This window comes from Pseudoliparis swirei, chromosome 21 (assembly GCF_029220125.1).
Source record: "Pseudoliparis swirei isolate HS2019 ecotype Mariana Trench chromosome 21, NWPU_hadal_v1, whole genome shotgun sequence".
Taxonomy (NCBI): Eukaryota; Metazoa; Chordata; class Actinopteri; order Perciformes; family Liparidae; genus Pseudoliparis; species Pseudoliparis swirei.
The window spans coordinates 2,925,430-2,943,429 of NC_079408.1; the positions used below are offsets into that span (position 1 = coordinate 2,925,430).

At 41.5% G+C, this 18,000-nt stretch overlaps 3 protein-coding genes across 3 annotated transcripts in view; 1 reads left to right on the forward strand and 2 right to left on the reverse strand.

Moving 5' to 3' along the window:
* Positions 1-2,275: 2,275 nt before the first annotated feature.
* On the reverse strand, positions 2,276-5,351 carry leap2 (liver-expressed antimicrobial peptide 2). Its single transcript, XM_056442648.1, has 3 exons — positions 5,028-5,351; positions 3,899-4,062; positions 2,276-3,161 (listed from the first exon to the last, which is right to left on the reverse strand). Exons 1-3 carry the CDS (start codon positions 5,334-5,336, stop codon positions 3,107-3,109), a joined length of 528 nt encoding a protein of 175 aa, XP_056298623.1. The 5' UTR covers positions 5,337-5,351; the 3' UTR covers positions 2,276-3,106.
* Positions 5,352-11,362: 6,011 nt separating this feature from the next.
* On the reverse strand, positions 11,363-13,836 carry bmp15 (bone morphogenetic protein 15). Its single transcript, XM_056442927.1, has 2 exons — positions 13,449-13,836; positions 11,363-12,773 (listed from the first exon to the last, which is right to left on the reverse strand). Exons 1-2 carry the CDS (start codon positions 13,834-13,836, stop codon positions 11,818-11,820), a joined length of 1,344 nt encoding a protein of 447 aa, XP_056298902.1. The 3' UTR covers positions 11,363-11,817.
* Positions 13,837-16,978: 3,142 nt separating this feature from the next.
* The window catches only part of shroom4 (shroom family member 4), a 40,759-nt gene continuing 39,737 nt past the window's right edge, over positions 16,979-18,000 (forward strand). Inside the window, exon 1 of the mRNA XM_056443262.1 lies at positions 16,979-17,167. Coding sequence (XP_056299237.1) covers positions 17,045-17,167 — 123 coding nt within the window. The 5' untranslated portion in view covers positions 16,979-17,044. The remainder of the gene's footprint in view (positions 17,168-18,000) is intronic.

Here is an 18,000-nt window from a genome sequence, read left to right on the forward strand (position 1 = left end):
TTTAGATATTTTTGGTGATGAACCAAAAATATTGGACGAAGTTTTATTTTGACAGGCAATAATTTAAAAGAGTGTGCGATGCTAACATGCTAACTATACGGTTAACAGGTAGTTCTGAAGGTCTGTGCTTGTTTACATGTAAAATCAATATTAAAAAACTAAAGTGAAGTTCAACTTTGAAACGTGTAATTAAAAGTAAAAAAGTATTTTAAAGGAATACAAAGTAATTGAAAGTAAAAAAGTAATAAAAAGTAAAATCATAATAAAAATTAAATAGTAATGAAAAGTACAAAAGTAATAAAAAGTACAAAATAAATAAAATGTACAATTGTAATAAAGTAAAATTGTAATTAAAAGTAAAAAAGTAATTGAAAGTAAAATAGTAATAAATAGTAAAATAGTAATATAAAGTTGAAAAGTAATGTAATAAAAAGGGAAATTGTAATTAAAAGTAAAAAAGTATTTTAAAGTAATACAAAGTAAAAAAGTAATTACAAGAAAAAAGTAATTGAAAGTAAAATCGTAACAAAAAGTAAAATAGTACTGAAAAGTAAAAAAGTAATAAAAAGTAAAAGAGTAATAAAAAGTACAAACGTAATAAGTTAAATTGTAATAAAGTAAAATTGTAATAAAAAGTAATTAAAAGTAATAAAATGTAAAATAGTAATAAAAAGTAGAAAAATAACAAAGTAAGAAAAAGTAAGAAAAGTTTCTAAAAAAGTTATTAAAAAGTTATAAAAGAAAAAATAAATGTTTTTGTCCTCAGCAGATCCCGGTCGTCCGGGTTCTCCTCGGGTCCCGTGCGACCAGTGTTGGGCAAGTTACTGAAAATTAGTAAATAGTTATAGTTACTAGTTACTTCTTTTAAAAGTAATTTAATTACTTTACTAGTTACTGTATATCAAAAGTAATTAGTTACTCGGGAAAGTAACTTTTAAGTTACTTTTATGTCTGCTTTTTTAATGTAATGAACAGTACTGAACAGTCAAACACAATAAACATATGTTGTAGACCTATTTATTGCAATCAACAGGGCAACAGGCCTTCAAATCAAGCAGTAGTACAAAAGTCCCTTTTAATACTTAACTTTATACAAAATAACTGTCTGTCATTTAACAGTGTTTTTTTACCACATTAGGCCCAATGAAATAAAAGTGATTGGCCTACAGTATTAACACTAATTAAAAGAGAAAACAAAGGTGCCTTGAGGTGCTGCATATAATTGAGGGGAGGGGGGGGGGGCTAGTGAGAGTGTGCTCACCTGTGTGCGCGGATGTGTCGGCGTGTACGTGCTGATCTGGAGTCAGTTTGGTAGGGTTTGGGTATAAATAAATTATTTCATTTAAAATATGGATTTTTGTTTAACGATATTCATGTAATTTGCATGCAAAATAGGTCGACCCGAACCAGCGGACAACAAATTCAACCAGCGGCAACACTTCAAAAGTAGCCCAATTTCGTGTTGGTTTTTTACATATTGTGTTTGTTTGTTTCCTGTCTGGCATGAAGGTGAAAAGTCCCGATCCCCCTGAACCCAACCCCGCCCAACCAGCCAGACCTCGTTGCCTAACATCAGAGTTTTGGCCTCGCTCTGCAGCCAACGCCCGAGAAGAAGCCGCAGGACCTCCTGAGGACCAGCGGAGTGAGAGTTTACTAAATAATGATCTTGTAATCCCGTTTGAACGCTCGATAAACAAACACGACAACACGTGTTCGCTGCCCGGTGGCCGATGTTGGTCTTGGCAGCTTCCCTCCGCGTCGCGGTCCTCTGGCACACGCCGTTCCTCAGTCACGGCGTCCTGGCCGGCGCCGCGCGGACGGTCACTTGGACGACGGGTCGATTTCACTCCTTTAATTTGTACATTTAAGAGGAACATGAGCCGTGACTCATCACCGGCTCCGAGCTGCAGACGGGCCTCATGTCAGGAGAGGGAACTGAGTAAAAGGTTCACTTAAATTACTAGAGATGGACCAACCGTCATGGCGGGAAACCAAAAGCACAGGTTAGGCCTTAAAACAGTCATTAATTACAAGGAATTATTAATTAATTAATTAACAAATATTTTTGGCCCAATTCTCTCTCCTGACCACCAGGGGGCGACTCCTCTGGTTGTATAGAAGTCTATGCTTCATGTGTTAAAGCTGCATTCTCTCTCCTGACCACCAGGGGGCGACTCCTCTGGTTGTATAGAAGTCTATGCTTCATGCGTTAAAGCTGCATTCTCTCTCCTGACCACCAGGGGGCGACTCCTCTGGTTGTATAGAAGTCCCACGCTCTCTCTCCAAAGCCTTTATTCCACCTCCCTCCTCCTCTTCATCATACAGTACATACAGTAGACGGTACACAGTACAAAGATAATTTTGGGCTTCAAAAAGTGCAAATCCGACTCCAACATTTCTCGTGAACAAACATGGCGCTGAGCGTTAGGAATCTGCTCCGGGACATTTGGTGGTTTTTCGGAGCAGATGTCTAAAAAAAGCTGGAGATAAAATCCAGTCGGGCAGATTAATGTCCTAAAACAAAAAACATCAAAACATCACCAAAGGAATTGAAAAAATGCTAAATGAAAATGATGTAAATTGGAAAATAATGAACAGAGGAATAGAATAAATAAGATATGAGAATCACTGCGTTATAATCAGGACAGATTCATAACACATTATGAGGAATATGACGAGATCTTTGTGTTGTTATAAATTAACACACATTATTCATCACTGTGTCATTCGGTGACGAGAGTTTATCGAGTTATAAGGAGGATTAAAGTCAAGGTCGTCCTCAACGTCATCGAGTTGTTTAAACACCTTCATCTCGTTTATGAACTCTGACTTTATATCACAACATTTCTTTTAATAGTACTTTTAGTTTTTGTTGATTTGTTGAGTGGTTTGCAGCCTCGTTGAAAACAGGAATAAAACGACTTTAACCTTTAACACTCCTACGCAGACACGACTTCTGTAACTACCTGAAGCCTAAACTCAAAATAAACATGTTGATATTATCAGAAACGTATTGGAACATATATATAAAAATATATATTAAAAAAGAAACAATTACAAAATCCCAGTTATGAGAACGTTTCCAGGTGCTTTCCCTCTCGGACGTCTAGTAGTTCACGGCCTCTGAGATGGAGCGGTGGCTGGTGGCGCAGTGGCCCGCCCTGGAGAGGAAATAATATATATATTATTACTCATAAATAATTACATATTAATATTTAATAAATAATTTTTTTATGTTTTTCTTTCACATTTACATTTTTTTTCTTCATGTATTCTTTTTCCTAATTTTTTAAAATACACATATATATTTATTCTTTTATATATTTTTAATTCATGTATTTTATTTATTTTTGTATTTATTATTTATTCATTTAAATATTTTTTAAATTCTTTTTTATTATTTAAACATATTTATCTATTAGTATTTATTATTCATACATAATTCAATATTATTATTTATTATTTATTAATCATGTGTAATATAACAATAATATAAATTATAATATATATAATAATTAAATGTATTGGTTTGTGGGTATGTAAAACTGCTCACTAAACTAAAATTAAAATAACAAATATTATAAATAGCGCCACAATTAAAAAAAAATACCGTTAAACTTTCTCACACTTAAAAAATATATAATCTATTTATACATTTAGTGCAATAAATGGGACGTGGCCCATTCTCTTCCAATATTTATGTCAATATTTATCTTGGGAATTGGGACTCTTACAATTAATACATCATAAATATGAAGAATTTAATCATATTTACACTCCAGTATCCTGAATGATCAACCTTTATCAATTACTTTATCTCCGTGAATCATTGTTTTGATTATTTGGGTCAGACTTTTCTCCAGTATTTAAACTTTAAACCCTGTGACTCGGTGTGTACCTGCAGAGCCCGGTGGAGCACTCGTAGTGGTTCTGGCAGTACGCTCCGAACGGCTTGCTGTTCATGATCCTCCACAGCGGCGTCATGCGGGCCCGCCTCCTCGGGCCCGGGGCGCTCGATGCCGGCCTCGGGTCGGAACCGGACCGGACCGGACCCGCACACACCTGCAGCATCGAAAGAGAAACTCTCAGCGACACAGAACCATATAGAACCATCCAGAACCATACAGAAACATAAAGAACCATTCAGAACCATACAAAACCATTCAGAACCACACAGAACCATACAGAACCATTCAGAACCATACAGAACCATTCAGAACCATACAGAACCATACAGAACAATACAGAACAAAAACAAACATTTATTAACTTTTAAATTAAAATAATAAAATAAATAAAAGCTCTTCATCAAACTGTAAAAATGCATTTAAATAATAAATAAAAGAAAATACATATATATATTTCTATATATATTTCTATATATATTTATACATATATATATATATTGTACAATGTATATATATATATTTTGTTTTGTTTTGTATGATGTATTTCCATGTATTGAACCCAATCTGCCCAAATGCCCATTTTGAAACGCTCTTCACTCACGAGGCTCTAACTTTGTTCTTCTTCACTTTTTAAGACTCAAACTTTTCAGAGCTGCTCTTCAGATGTTTTCCTCTGATGCTGAGAAACTCTAAAACTTTCTGCTGCGTCATTCCAAAGTTATCATCAGAACAAAAAGTGCTTTTTACAAGCGAAGCTGTAACTTTTAAAAATTCATTAAATACAATAAATAACATAAAGACTGATGTTTACACATCTGGAGTATTCTCACTAGTGTTTACTTTTTTTATAACAAATTATTCAGATAGCCCTTGTGGTTGAGGAGATACACCTTTTTTAGTTTGGGTATGTAACCCTTCCTATAGTTTTATGTGTGTAAATTGTATTTTCTCAGGCTTTAAATCCTTTTCTACGTCATCCTGATACTTCCACCTGTATTAATCTAATAAACAACGTGTTTTCTAATATTTACAACCTCAAAAGTAGTTTTCTAACCCTCTAAAAAGCTCATGTTCCCCACATTTCACCAGAACCACAGAACCACAGAACACGGCGCTCACCTGCTGACTCAGCAGCAGCAGCACGGCGCACACGGCCAGCGCGCCTCTGTGCTTCATCTCCTCTTGGCTCTCTGAGGGTCCTGGTCTCCCCGAGGCGGTCGGCAGGACTCTGGGTGGGGGGGTGGAGGGTCCTGGGGTCAGCAGTGTGCACGTGAGAGGAGGGAGCGCCTTCTCCTTTATACAGACCGGCACGGCGAGGGAGGGAGGAGGGTCCACCCTCTCTCTCTCTCTCTCTCTCTCCCTCTCTCTCTTTATCTTCTCTGGCCCAAATGTGATATTGCAGAAACAACATTTCCAAAATGAGGTCATCCACGCATTCCTTCGTTCTCGTGGCTGCCGATGGCGACCAAAGGCCAATTTTTCTAAATGTCTCCTCCTCCTCCTCCTTCTCCTTCTCTTACATATATGTGAGCGCGGTGGACCCGACACCACACGTGCCAATAAATGGCATCATGGAGATACAGCTGGCTTAAAAAAAGGGGGTTCAAAGAGTTCAGTGTGTGTGTGTGTGTGCATGAACTCCAGTGAGATAAGGCGTTATCGATCCACATCGTCTGTGTGCTGCGGTGTGTTTAACCTTTGACCTCTCTGCCCTTATACAACATAGACGGGCAATAAAGAGGAGAGCCGAACATTAGCACGTGCACGGTGCTGTGCACGTGCACGTGCTAAAGCCCCGCCTCCAGGTTACCCCCTCGAGGAGCATTGTTAAAGCCCCGCCTCCAGGTTACCCCCTCGAGGAGCATTGTTAAAGCCCCGCCTCCAGGTTACCCCCTCGAGGAGCATTGTTAAAGCCCCGCCTCCAGGTTACCCCCTCGAGGAGCATTGTTAAAGCCCCGCCTCCAGGTTACCCCCTCGGGGAGCCTTGTTAAAGCCCCGCCTCCAGGGAGATGCACCGTTCTCCGACCGCGCTGTTGCCGTCGTCTGCGCTGTTAGAGAACGCCGCGGCTTCACGTCCCTCTGCTCTCCGCCGGTCGAGTTACTTCCGAGCGATTGTTCTTGACCTTGAGTCGGTGGTGAGGTCATGAGCCGAGGTCAGTCAGACGAAAGGTCAAACATTGATGATGTCATATCGTAACCGTCGAGGCCGGTTCAGAGCGTCTCCCGGACGGACGCGAAGGAAAACATTCCTGTGGCGATTCCCATAAAGCTCGCCCCCCCCCCCCCCCCCCCCGGAGGAACCCGAGGCCGACGGGAACATCTGCATTAAATACACATCGTCAGCGGCCATGACTCACCGCGGAGACGGGGAATAAGATCCAAGCTAACGCAGGACAGATGCTGAGAGTTAGGAGCTGATCCCAGTCCTCTAGGAGATAGAGCTTCAGAGAGCGTCACCTCGTCACACTGGGGTAACCATGGAAACACAACTGAGACACAATCGCCCCTCAATTCACTTTCATTGAGCTGAAACCATTTTAAATATCGTGTGTGTCGAACGTTACACACTAAAACACATTCCTGATTAATACTCATGTGAATCCAAAGCTTTGGCATCTGAAAAGTATGTTGTCGTCTTATTCTGTATGATATTTGTTTTTAGCTTATTTGTGCCTCTTTGTGGTTGCCTTGTGTCTCTTTGTGGTTGTGTTGTGTCTCTTTGTGGTTGTGTTGTGTCTCTTTGTGGTTGTGTTGTGTCTCTTTGTGGTTGCCTTGTGTATCTTTGGTTGGCTTGTGTCTCTTTGTGGTTGCCTTGTGTATCTTTGGTTGGCTTGTGTCTCTTTGTGGTTGCCTTGTGTCTCTTTGTGGTTGCCTTGTGTATCTTTGGTTGGCTTGTGTCTCTTTGTGGTTGCCTTGTGTCTCTTTGTGGTTGTGTTGTGTCTCTTTGTGGTTGCCTTGTGTCTCTTTGGTTGGCTTGTGTCTCTTTGTGGTTGCCTTGTGTCTCTTTGTGGTTGTGTTGTGTCTCTTTGTGATTGCCTTGTGTCTCTTTGGTTGGCTTGTCTCTTTGTGATTGCCTTGTGTCTCTTTGGTTGGCTTGTGTCTCTTTGTGGTTGCCTTGTGTCTCTTTGTGGTTGTGTTGTGTCTCTTTGTGGTTGCCTTGTGTCTCTTTGTGGTTGCCTTGTGTATCCCCAGGCTTGTGTCTCTTTGTGGTTGGCTTGTGTCTCTTTGGTTGGCTTGTGTCTCTTTGGTTGGTTTGTGTCTCTTTGTGGTTGCCTTGTGTCTCTTTGTGGTTGCCTTGTGTCTCTTGTTGTATCTTGGTTGCTGTGTCTCTTGTGTCCTTTGGTTGTTTTGTGTCTCTTTGTGGTCGTTTTGTGTCTCTGTGGTTGTTTTGTGTCGTTTTGTGTGTCTTTGTGGTCGTATTGTGTCTCTTTGTGGTTGTTTTGTGTCTCTTCATAGTTGTTTTGTGTCTCTTTGTGGTTGTTTTGTGTCTCTTTGTGGTTGTTTTGTGTCTCTTTGTGGTTGTTTTGTGTCTCTTCATAGTTGTTTTGTGTCTCTTTGTGGTTGTTTTGTGTCTCTTTGTGGTTCCCTTGTGTCTCTTTGGTTGCTGTAAGTCTCTTTGTGGTTGTTTTGTGTCTCTTTGTAGTTGCTGTGTTCGTGTGGTTCAGGGGAGGCATGACCTCCTCGGCCAGGTCCTAGTGCTCATGTGGCTGCAGCCTGAGCTTCACATCCTTGAATCAAAGCCAATCCCTGTGATAGTTCACCTCTTATCTCTCTCCTGAAGCGGCGGCCATTTTGAGTTCTATCATCAGAAATGCTCCTGTAGTCAGGTTAACATGTTGTCAGGTTAACATGTTGTCAGGTTAACATGTAGTCAGGTTAACATGTTGTCAGGTTAACATGTCAGGTTAACATGTAGTCAGGTTAACATGTAGTCAGGTTAACATGTAGTCAGGTTAACATGTTGTCAGGTTAACATGTAGTCAGGTTAACATGTAGTCAGGTTAACATGTAGTCAGGTTAACATGTCGTCAGGTTAACATGTAGTCAGGTTAACATGTAGTCAGGTTAACATGTAGTCAGGTTAACATGTTGTCAGGTTAACATGTAGTCAGGTTAACATGTTGTCAGGTTAACATGTAGTCAGGTTAACATGTCGTCAGGTTAACATGTTGTCAGGTTAACATGTAGTCAGGTTAACATGTAGTCAGGTTAACATGTAGTCAGGTTAACATGTTGTCAGGTTAACATGTCGTCAGGTTAACATGTCGTCAGGTTAACATGTAATCAGGTTAACATGTAGTCAGATTAACATGTCGTCAGGTTAACATGTTGTCAGGTTAACATGTTGTCAGGTTAACATGTCAGGTTAACATGTCGTCAGGTTAACATGTAATCAGGTTAACATGTAGTCAGGTTAACATGTCATCAGGTTAACATGTAGTCAGGTTAACATGTAATCAGGTTAACATGTCGTCAGGTTAACATGTCGTCAGGTTAACATGTTGTCAGGTTAACATGTTGTCAGGTTAACATGTCAGGTTAACATGTCGTCAGGTTAACATGTAATCAGGTTAACATGTAGTCAGGTTAACATGTAATCAGGTTAACATGTAGTCAGGTTAACATGTAATCAGGTTAACATGTCGTCAGGTTAACATGTCGTCAGGTTAACATGTAGTCAGGTTAACATGTCGTCAGGTTAACATGTAATCAGGTTAACATGTCGTCAGGTTAACATGTAGTCAGATTAACATGTAGTCAGGTTAACATGTAGTCAGGTTAACATGTAATCAGGTTAACATGTCGTCAGATTAACATGTCGTCAGGTTAACATGTTGTCAGGTTAACATGTTGTCAGGTTAACATGTCAGGTTAACATGTCGTCAGGTTAACATGTAATCAGGTTAACATGTAGTCAGGTTAACATGTAATCAGGTTAACATGTAGTCAGGTTAACATGTAATCAGGTTAACATGTCGTCAGGTTAACATGTCGTCAGGTTAACATGTAGTCAGGTTAACATGTCGTCAGGTTAACATGTAATCAGGTTAACATGTCGTCAGGTTAACATGTAGTCAGATTAACATGTAGTCAGGTTAACATGTAGTCAGGTTAACATGTAATCAGGTTAACATGTAGTCAGATTAACATGTAGTCAGGTTAACATGTAATCAGGTTAACTTGTCATCAGGTTAACATATTCATCAGGTTAACATGTAGTCAGGTTAACATGTAATCAGGTTAACATGTCATCAGGTTAACATGTTGTCAGGTTAACATGTAGTCAGGTTAACATGTTGTCAGGTTAACATGTCGTCAGGTTAACATGTAATCAGGTTAACATGTAGTCAGGTAAACATGTAGTCAGGTTAACATGTAATCAGGTTAACATGTCATCAGGTTAACATGTAGTCAGGTTAACATGTAGTCAGGTTAACATGTCATCAGGTTAACATGTAGTCAGGTTAACATGTCATCAGGTTAACATGTAGTCAGGTTAACATGTAATCAGGTTAACATGTCGTCAGGTTAACATGTAATCAGGTTAACATGTAATCAGGTAAAACTCACTGGAAACAAACCAGTTCAACTTTGACCCACCAGACCATCAGACTGGAGCTGCCTTGAACTTTGACCTGTGGCTCATATACGTCCTGAAGGTTGTTTTTAATATGTTTACTCAAAGGAAATGAGCTCACTGAGCTCAGAGTCTTCTTCTCTGGTACGTGACGCCTCGTCGACCTTCAGCGCCCCCTACTGGGCTCGGCGAGCGATCGCAGATATCGTATAAAAATAAAACAGAAATTTGTTTTAAAATGTAGAAGGAAGAAAAATCCGCTAGAATAAACATCCGGGCCTCAGGCTGGTTTCTGAGCTCCTGCACAAATCATTCCTTAAAATGAAAGGCAGAATAAAACTAATGAAAAAACACTTTTACTGTAAAGCCTTTTGATTCTAACAGTTTGTGTTCATTCTAAAACTCTAAAAACAAGCTGCTTTTTAAGTTCCTTATTGGTAATAAAATAAATAAATAAAAATATACATTTCTTTGAAGCAAAACATTTAAAAGAAAGAAAAATAAAAAAGACAAAAGAATAATAAAACAATTAAATGAATTAAATTAAAAGATATAATAAAAATAAATAAAAATATGAAACAGTGAAATATGGAGGGAAAGAGGTGTTTGCAGAGAAATGGCAGCGCCTCCCTGTTTTCCTGTCATGTTGTTTGTGTTTGCGAGGCGGGGTAAACATCGGCTCGGAGCAAAGTGCATCTCATCACGACTCCGTCCGCCGGGCAGCGCTCGGCTGTGGCGCCGTCTGCTCCTTTAATACGAGGAGCATTGTTTCTTGTGCCGTTTGCATTGTTAACTTTCAGCCGCCACCATGTTGAGAGCCGTACAGAGGCAATTAAAATGCTCCTAATCCTCATCTTCAGATGGATTTGCTTTGGGGATTTATCACCTCAATTAATTTTTATTACACTAGATTTGACCTGCAGACGAGGAAGTGGTGCATGGGACTCATCTTAAACTGTCAGTGTATAATGTGCTTTAAATTGTGCACAGTTGAGTTTTATGTGCAGAGGTCACAGCATGCAAACCACATGAACAATTAAACCCACAGCTGGATTTAGGGTTTGAGTCTTCAAGTTGTGGCTCGTTAGTGAACAGCGCCATCTGGTGGACTTGTCATTTAAAATTAAAAGGCTCTATTATACAATATTTTAATCTCGATTTACACAAGTATTAGTTTATAAAATGATTTTTATTATTTATATATTTAGGACAGCAACAAAAATGTTTGGAATTTATTTATTGATAAAATATTTAAAAAACGTGTCCCCATGCTCAATTGAGATATTTTAATCTCACCGGCAAATTTATCTTTTGGGCCATACAAATAACTAAAGTTATTTAATTATAGTAGTTTGAGCTAAAACCTGGTGCAGAGTTTACATGGTAAATGTAGGAGGAAATTATCTTCAATAATACCTACACATATTTTTCTAAAGACAAAAAAAGTTATTAAGCTGCCTTCACAACAAAATTAAAATTCAAAAGTTACATCTCGACAGCATAAATATTTCCACACACAAACACTCAAAGAAATGAGAACAAATTAGGTTTTTAGAAAACATGCATTTTATTGTATTAACCATTTTCACACGTTATAAAAAACTTCCGTTTGCCGTCTTCAACATGCTCTTTTCTGAAATCCTTCATTTTGTGTTTTTTTCCTCAGCCCGCCCGGCGTAGCAGCACTCCTCTTTTCTTCTAGATCTTTGGAGACCCCCCCCTCCCGTTATAAATACATACAAAATGCAAAAAGTTGAGATTGTAAACAGCAAAAAACAAATTGCGACGTCACAAGGTGTACACAGTTATCCATTAAAATACTTTCGTATATATTATAGCAGTGTCGAAATTTATCTCACATTATATCCCAAAAATGTTTTTTTTTTTTTTTATACATGAAAATACACTTCTTTTTTTCCTTCCTCATCCTGATATGAAACACTGACACTAAGGTTAAAAAAACAACAACAAGAAAACAAAAACAAAAAACACACAAGACGGGAAAGAGAGAAAAATGGTTTGAGGTGGAATATTAAAGACGTGCGTTTTAATATTCCTAATAAACCGCGACTCCTCGATATACGTTTTTTTTTTCTTAAAAAAAAAAAAAAAGTTGATGTTTAAATATATTTATTAATCACGTTTCTGTGGGTTGACTTTGAGTCGGCCCTTTGATCTCGGTTAGGAAAAAAATACATGAGCGACTGCGAAGCGTGGCGCCCGCCCGCAGATCGGCAAAGTGCTTTTTAACAGAACAACCAGGAAGTAGACGCGGACGCCATTTTAAAGTGCTTTAAACCGGCCCCTCCCCCTTCTTCATTTAAAGTCTCCTCAGCGACACGTGCACGACTCGGCCAGCATGTCCTCCAGCGTCCTGTACTCCACCTTCTTCTTGTCCATCACCAGCACGCTCATGGGCATGTACTTGTACGGCACGCAGGACGGCGCCGGCACGTCGCCGACGCCCAGCTCGCTGAGCAGCGTCTGGATGATGGCGTGGTTCGGCGAGTGGTAGTCGTACGTGAGCACCGGCGGGCAGTCGCCCTGGCAGAAGCGCGGGTCGTACACCGGCGGCGCGATGAAGTAGTCGCCCCAGCCGAGCGCGTCGAACGAGAGGCGGAACGAGTGCAGCTTGCAGCGCTTCTTGGGCGCCGCCGTCTGGCGCCGGACGGCGGCGGCGGCGGCGGCGGGGATGTCGGCGATGATGGAGGACGAGGCGGAGGTGGAGAAGGAGGAGGAGGAGGAGGCGGCGTCCTTCAGGACGTCCGGCGCGGCGGCGTCTTTGGAGCGGCGGCGGCGCCGCTGGAGGGACGGGTGCCACGGGCCGAGGCGCGGCGCCGTGGCGTTGGCCGCCCCCGCCGCCCCGAGCAGGCCGCCCATCCAGTCCGTCACCTCGCGCTCGTCCTGCAGGTACAGGAGGAGGGACGGGGCCTCCAGGTGGGGGCCTCCCCTCCGACGCCTTTTCCGGAACCACCACCCCGAGAGGCCGCCGCCCCCCTCCTCTTCCTCGGTGCACCAGTACTGGGCCGTGAGGGTCAGGCGGCGCCCCGGGCCGCGGTGCTCGCCCCGCCGGACGTGGGCGGTGATGTCCGTCTCCGTCCACCGCTCGTGGGGCTCGAGGGTGACCAGGCTGGCTTTGCCCAGGGAGGAGATCTGAGCCCTGCAGCGGGCGGCGGAGGAGGAGGCCGAGGAGGAGGAGGCGCGCAGGTGGATGAAGGAGGCTCTGATCAGCTGCTCTGAGGGAACAGTGTCCAGGCTGTACTGCACTGTGAACCTGTAGTGGTGGTCTGGAGGAGAGAAGAGGACGCGTGAGGGGACTCCAGTGGGAGAGACTATTTACCCAAGATGCTTTGGGGCCCGAGTTTGAGGTTCTTGCAGGTTGCATTATGGGAAGTGTAGTATCCAGTGTTTTTAGAGCGTGACTCAGAATAATAAAAAAAGATTGAGGTTCAAAAATACAAAAGGCGGAAAAAAATACTGTTAAATCAGTAGATAAAAAATAAATAAACATTGCTTCGTTGTAGTAATACGGACACAGACAAGAAATACTCTTCTTACAAGTTCTGCATATAAAATTGTAAAGGTAATGACGAATGGTATAATTTCCAAATATATACATTATATGACAATAATTTAAGCATTAAGAGCGTGAATCACTCAAGTAGAACACATTTTAAGTCACATATATATTATATAATATTACACAAACATACTGAATCTTGAATCCCGCTTTGTGGCTTGTGAGTACCCCACTGGAGGATCAATAAAGTCTGAACTTTATCTTCATTAAAACATATATTTTTAATCTAAATAAGCACGAGCAGCTACAGTTGACCAAAAACAAATATTTACCCGCTTAAAGTACGTAAATTGCGTAAAGCACGTAACGCACGTAACGTACGTAAAGCAGCTCTAAACTTGGACTGCCGAGTACTTTATGGTTCCGACGCTGAAAGTCTTACCTCTCGAGGCCGGCAGGTGGCGCATCGATGACGCGGACGGCCTCAGCAGCCGCACCGTGTTGGAGCCGAACTTCCGGTGCTGTTTGGGCCTGCCGTCCGGCTGCGCGGCGCTCCGGTACAAGCTCAACATGAACTGCAGGTTCTGGTCCGCCTTCTGCTCGTCTGTCAGCGGCCGGTGGTGGCTGCTGCTGCCGCTGTGGTGGGAGTTCCCGCCCTTTTGCCTCGCGCTCTGGTGACTCTTGCGGCTGCGCATCAGCGCGCGCTGTTGGCAAGCAATTGTTCGGCCAACCGCCGCTCCGCCGCGGGTTAAAGAGCAGGACAGCAGGAAGACGAAACAGGACAGCACGCACATGCGCAGTAAGTCGTGTTTTGCGCCGGTCGCCTTCATGTTTGTTATACTATTAATAATATAAATAAAAACAACAACAACCTCTGGTGCTAGCGAGCTCCACGCACGAGGCTGTAGTCGGCAATCATCCTCTGCGCGGCCAAAGGGCGGGATTCACGTGCTCACCTGATCGCCGGCCATTTTGGACTGTCAACTTCCTGGGCTTGATGGTTGACCTCCAATTAACCTTGGGAGCGCGCGTGGGGCGTAACAAGTAGCTTGAGGAGGCCACGTGACCTGCGCGTCAAAGCTGCGTCATAGTGTCAAAACGGACCCTTTTTTAAAAAGACGATATAATATTATGTTTAAATACTTTATGTATATTTCTATTTTGTCCCTGGATATTTAAGATTTTTTTATATTTAAATATTTATATATTTTTTATATTTATAACTTGAATCAAGATTACAATTATTATTAATGCCAATAATAAAATAAAATGGTCAGATTAAGAAAGAAACAGGCGAAAATATTTGGCAGAAGCAACAGACTTCAAAAAAAGATAGAATTAAAGAATCGGTAAGTTTCTAAAAAGCAAAACAACATGTTTAACACAAAATTTGAATTCTGTTGACTTAAATGACGGTTTTCATTGTGATCAACTGTGTCAGAGGTGAAGATGTGTCTCTTTGGCGCCCCCTGGTGGGAGAATGAAGCATTTTAAATGAGTGTCATGAAATAATGTGACTGGAGAACTTCTACGACACTACAATTGAGAGGGACTGTTGTACTTGGTATTTCTCTCCATTGAGTTGACCCTTTATATACACTTTAAACATATTAAATCACATTATCTGCTTATATGGTATCATGCAGTGATATTAATCCAAAAGCATCTAAAACTTGTTCCACATTGACAAACTACAACATTAAAATGCTTTCACATGTATTTGTTAGTGATTAAAAATTATACTTTTTTATATTTTAACAATTTGAAAGGAGACATTACTTTTGATACAGTAGAACTACTTTATTTTTACTGGTAAAATTGCTCCAAGTGACATAATCTTACAGTATAAATATTTTAACCAGACTGAAGGATCTAAGGATTTCTTCCACCACTGTGTTGATTTTTTATAGAAAACAAAAAACTGTTTTGCATTATGGTTGTTTTTAAAATCTCAGACGATATTTGCAGTTTATTTGATATAAATTGTTTAGTTTGTTCTTGTTTACGTTGACGCCTGAGAGCTTTGTGATCTGCTGTTTCTGCTGTATAGTTATGACAGAAACACGAGCTGGAGAAAACAAACTTGATCTCACTGCCAACCCAAATATATTACATCTGAGAGTTCACATGAAAAAAAGAAGAAGAGAGAAATACAACTATTTATTTTTTAAACAGTTGTCTGATCGGACCAAAACAAACAGAGTGGGATGTCTGGGCATGTTCACATCTTTGATTCTCCTTGTCTTACTTTTTCTCTTGACACACACAAACACACAAAGGCCGTTCACACACACACACACACACACACACACACACACTCAGTTAAGTGGCGCTGCAGCATGGTGACATTCCACAACAGTGATTATCTGCAACCATGATCATTTCAGTCTGCAGGGAGAGTGTGGGAAAGCTTTTCTTTGAGGGGGGGGGGCTTCTGAGGCAGAAAGAAATTTAATTACATAAAGAACATTTACCAAAATAAATGCAAACTGTTTCATCTTCAAATCCCATTCAAATCTGTTTGCATTATTTCCACACAAAGCAGCTTTAATGGCCGTCTGAGGAAGTCTGATTACACTGATCTCTGTCGGCTAAATACAGGCAAGTGTCACGTAAGCTTAGAAATAAAATAAGATAATGAGTGTGTCACACAAGCAGTAAGTTTGGCTTCTTTTTGAGAGCTGCTGAGTTTAAACGTGTCATAATGTGGATGTCAGACGCGCAGAATGGAATAGAAATGTGTGCATTTTTAGCTCAAAACCACATTTTAGCATTTATATTTTCAGCTAAATGTATTTATATCTGAAATAAAAAGATGTCTTATGCATTTATTGTGTATTGTCACATTATGATATACGGGTGGGTGGCATTTTCCTGCTGTAGCTGGTCAAGTTGGAGCGATGGCTGTCATGTAATGTTTGAATTTTAATAAAAAGTATAATAACAAGTTGCATACAATTAAAATGTTTAATTACCTCAGAATTAAACTTGCGTGCAGCACCTCGCAGTGGTGGAAGAAGTACTTAAGTAAAAATAAAAAATACCAGTGTAGAAATATTAGAAATAGAATTAGAAATAATTCACCTTCATGTTTTTTATTATTATTTTATATACTGCTGGGTAGCTTGTGATTGAGCCCCCAGGATCAACAAAGTTGATCGATATCAATACCATCATGATTTATTTGTGCATTTTATATTCTGTGTTATGAATCAGATTCTTCTAGCCTAACTAAAGGTATAACATGAATAAAAGAACAATAAATGGCTCTAAATGTAAGTATTTCACGTTATTCCTGTGGGATGTAAAGTGATGTTTCTTCTTCGGGTGTTGGAGACGCGGCGGTAGTCGTCGCGGGGCTCGGGGTGAAGTGGCGGGTGTCAGGTTACAAACCAGCGGCCGGCCAGTCGCTTCTGTGACGGTGTGATTTTTGGTTTGTCCTACGACAATACAGCGGTTGTTGCGCTGGTCGCCCCGCCCCCTTCCTCGCTTCTCATTGGACGCGCGCTGGCCGGAGTCTCTGCTATTGGTGGAATGTTCTCGCCGGTCACATCCCCGCCGTTGGAATTAGTTTCGCCAAAGTTTGGAGCCGCTGGCGTCGAAGCTGGCGACGGTTACCGGAAATACTGGATTTGGATGTCAAAGTATAAGCGTTATGTTTGATATTTCTTTGAGAAATGAGCATTTATTAAGTTAAAAAATTATACGGAATTCTCATCACACTCGCGTGATAAATTGTCGAGCGATATTGGAGCTGAAAATACGCCAACGGCTACTCTTTCCTCACCGTGAAACCCCCTTGACCGGAAGTTGCGAACGCCATTGTTCGTATTCCTTCGCGTTTGACACCGAACTGAAACTTTTCTCCCTCCCCCGTCCTCCCACTCGCCCCCCCCCCCCCCCCAAAAGTCTACCCCATCCATTCGTTGTTTGTCGGAGCGGATGATGGAGAAGCCGAGGGACCGACACCGGCGCCGCTAGCTCGGTAACAACACGACGGAGAGGGGCAGAGAACCGGAACCGGACCGCCGGGAGAGAATGGAGACGGTGGAGCAGCTCGTCTCCTTCCACCACATCCAGGTCCAGTTGAGCGGGGGCGCGCCCTGGGGGTTCACGCTGAAAGGAGGGCTCGAGCACGGGGAGCCGCTCATCATCACCAAAGTGAGTTTACCACAATAATGTGACATTACGTGTGAAACAAAGCACTGCTAAACTGCTCCCAGTGGGTTCACACTGCACTTGATCCCATATTACATGTCATTTTTTATTAATATAGATATATTTTCTTCATATTTGTATTGTATTTGCACTCAAATTGACTGCAGGGGTTTTACTTTGAAAGGAGGTGGTCGTCGACTCAAAACGGCAACTGTGGTTTGTTTTTCGTCTTGCAAACTTGCTTTTTTCCTGCATCCTCATATTTTGGATGGATTTCTCCTCCTCCTCCTCCTCTTCCTCCTCCTCCTCTTCTGCAGAGAATAACACAAGCTACTGTTGCTTCGAGCGAGCAGATGCCTGTTTGTCAGCTGTCATTGTGCACGAGTTGTTTTAAAAGCAGTTGTATTCTCAAACTTAGGGGGGACAGTGGTGCTTTAAGGGGCTCTTCTTCTTCTTCTTCTTCTTCTTCTTCTGAGGTAGAAAGGCCCCCCAGGAGCTGACAGGCGGCGTACAGATTGCAATTCCCCGATGAAAGATTATCAGAATTGCTTTTTGGTTATCGACCCTAAAGAAGTGCAGAACTGTGTTTATTGGTGTGTGTGTGTGTGTGTGTGTATATATATATATGTGTGTGTGTGTGTATGTCTGTGTGTGTGTGTTCTAGGGGAAGTTGGAGAGGTATTTAATGTGTGCTTTCAGATTTCTTGACGTGACCTCGTGTGCGTGGCGATAAAAGTTGGCTGTGTGTGTGTGTGTGTGTGGGGAGAGGGTCAACCCCTGCCTGGTCTTTCCTTCTCTCTCTCTCCTGTGTGGAGCACATTGGTGTAAATGTTGGC

Bases quoted from the DNA above. Each gene is read 5' to 3' on its own strand.
- leap2 (XM_056442648.1), bottom strand. From the start codon at position 5,336: ATGACCTCATTTTGGAAATGTTGTTTCTGCAATATCACATTTGGGCCA. The intron at 4,063-5,027 runs GTGAGCGCCGTG...TCGATGCTGCAG, and splicing joins TGCTGCTGCTGAGTCAGCAG to GTGTGTGCGGGTCCGGTCCG. The intron at 3,162-3,898 runs GTACACACCGAG...TTTCCTCTCCAG, and splicing joins TGCTCCACCGGGCTCTGCAG to GGCGGGCCACTGCGCCACCA.
- bmp15 (XM_056442927.1), bottom strand. From the start codon at position 13,836: ATGAAGGCGACCGGCGCAAAACACGACTTACTGCGCATGTGCGTGCTG. The intron at 12,774-13,448 runs GTAAGACTTTCA...TCTCTCCTCCAG, and splicing joins CCACCTGCCGGCCTCGAGAG to ACCACCACTACAGGTTCACA.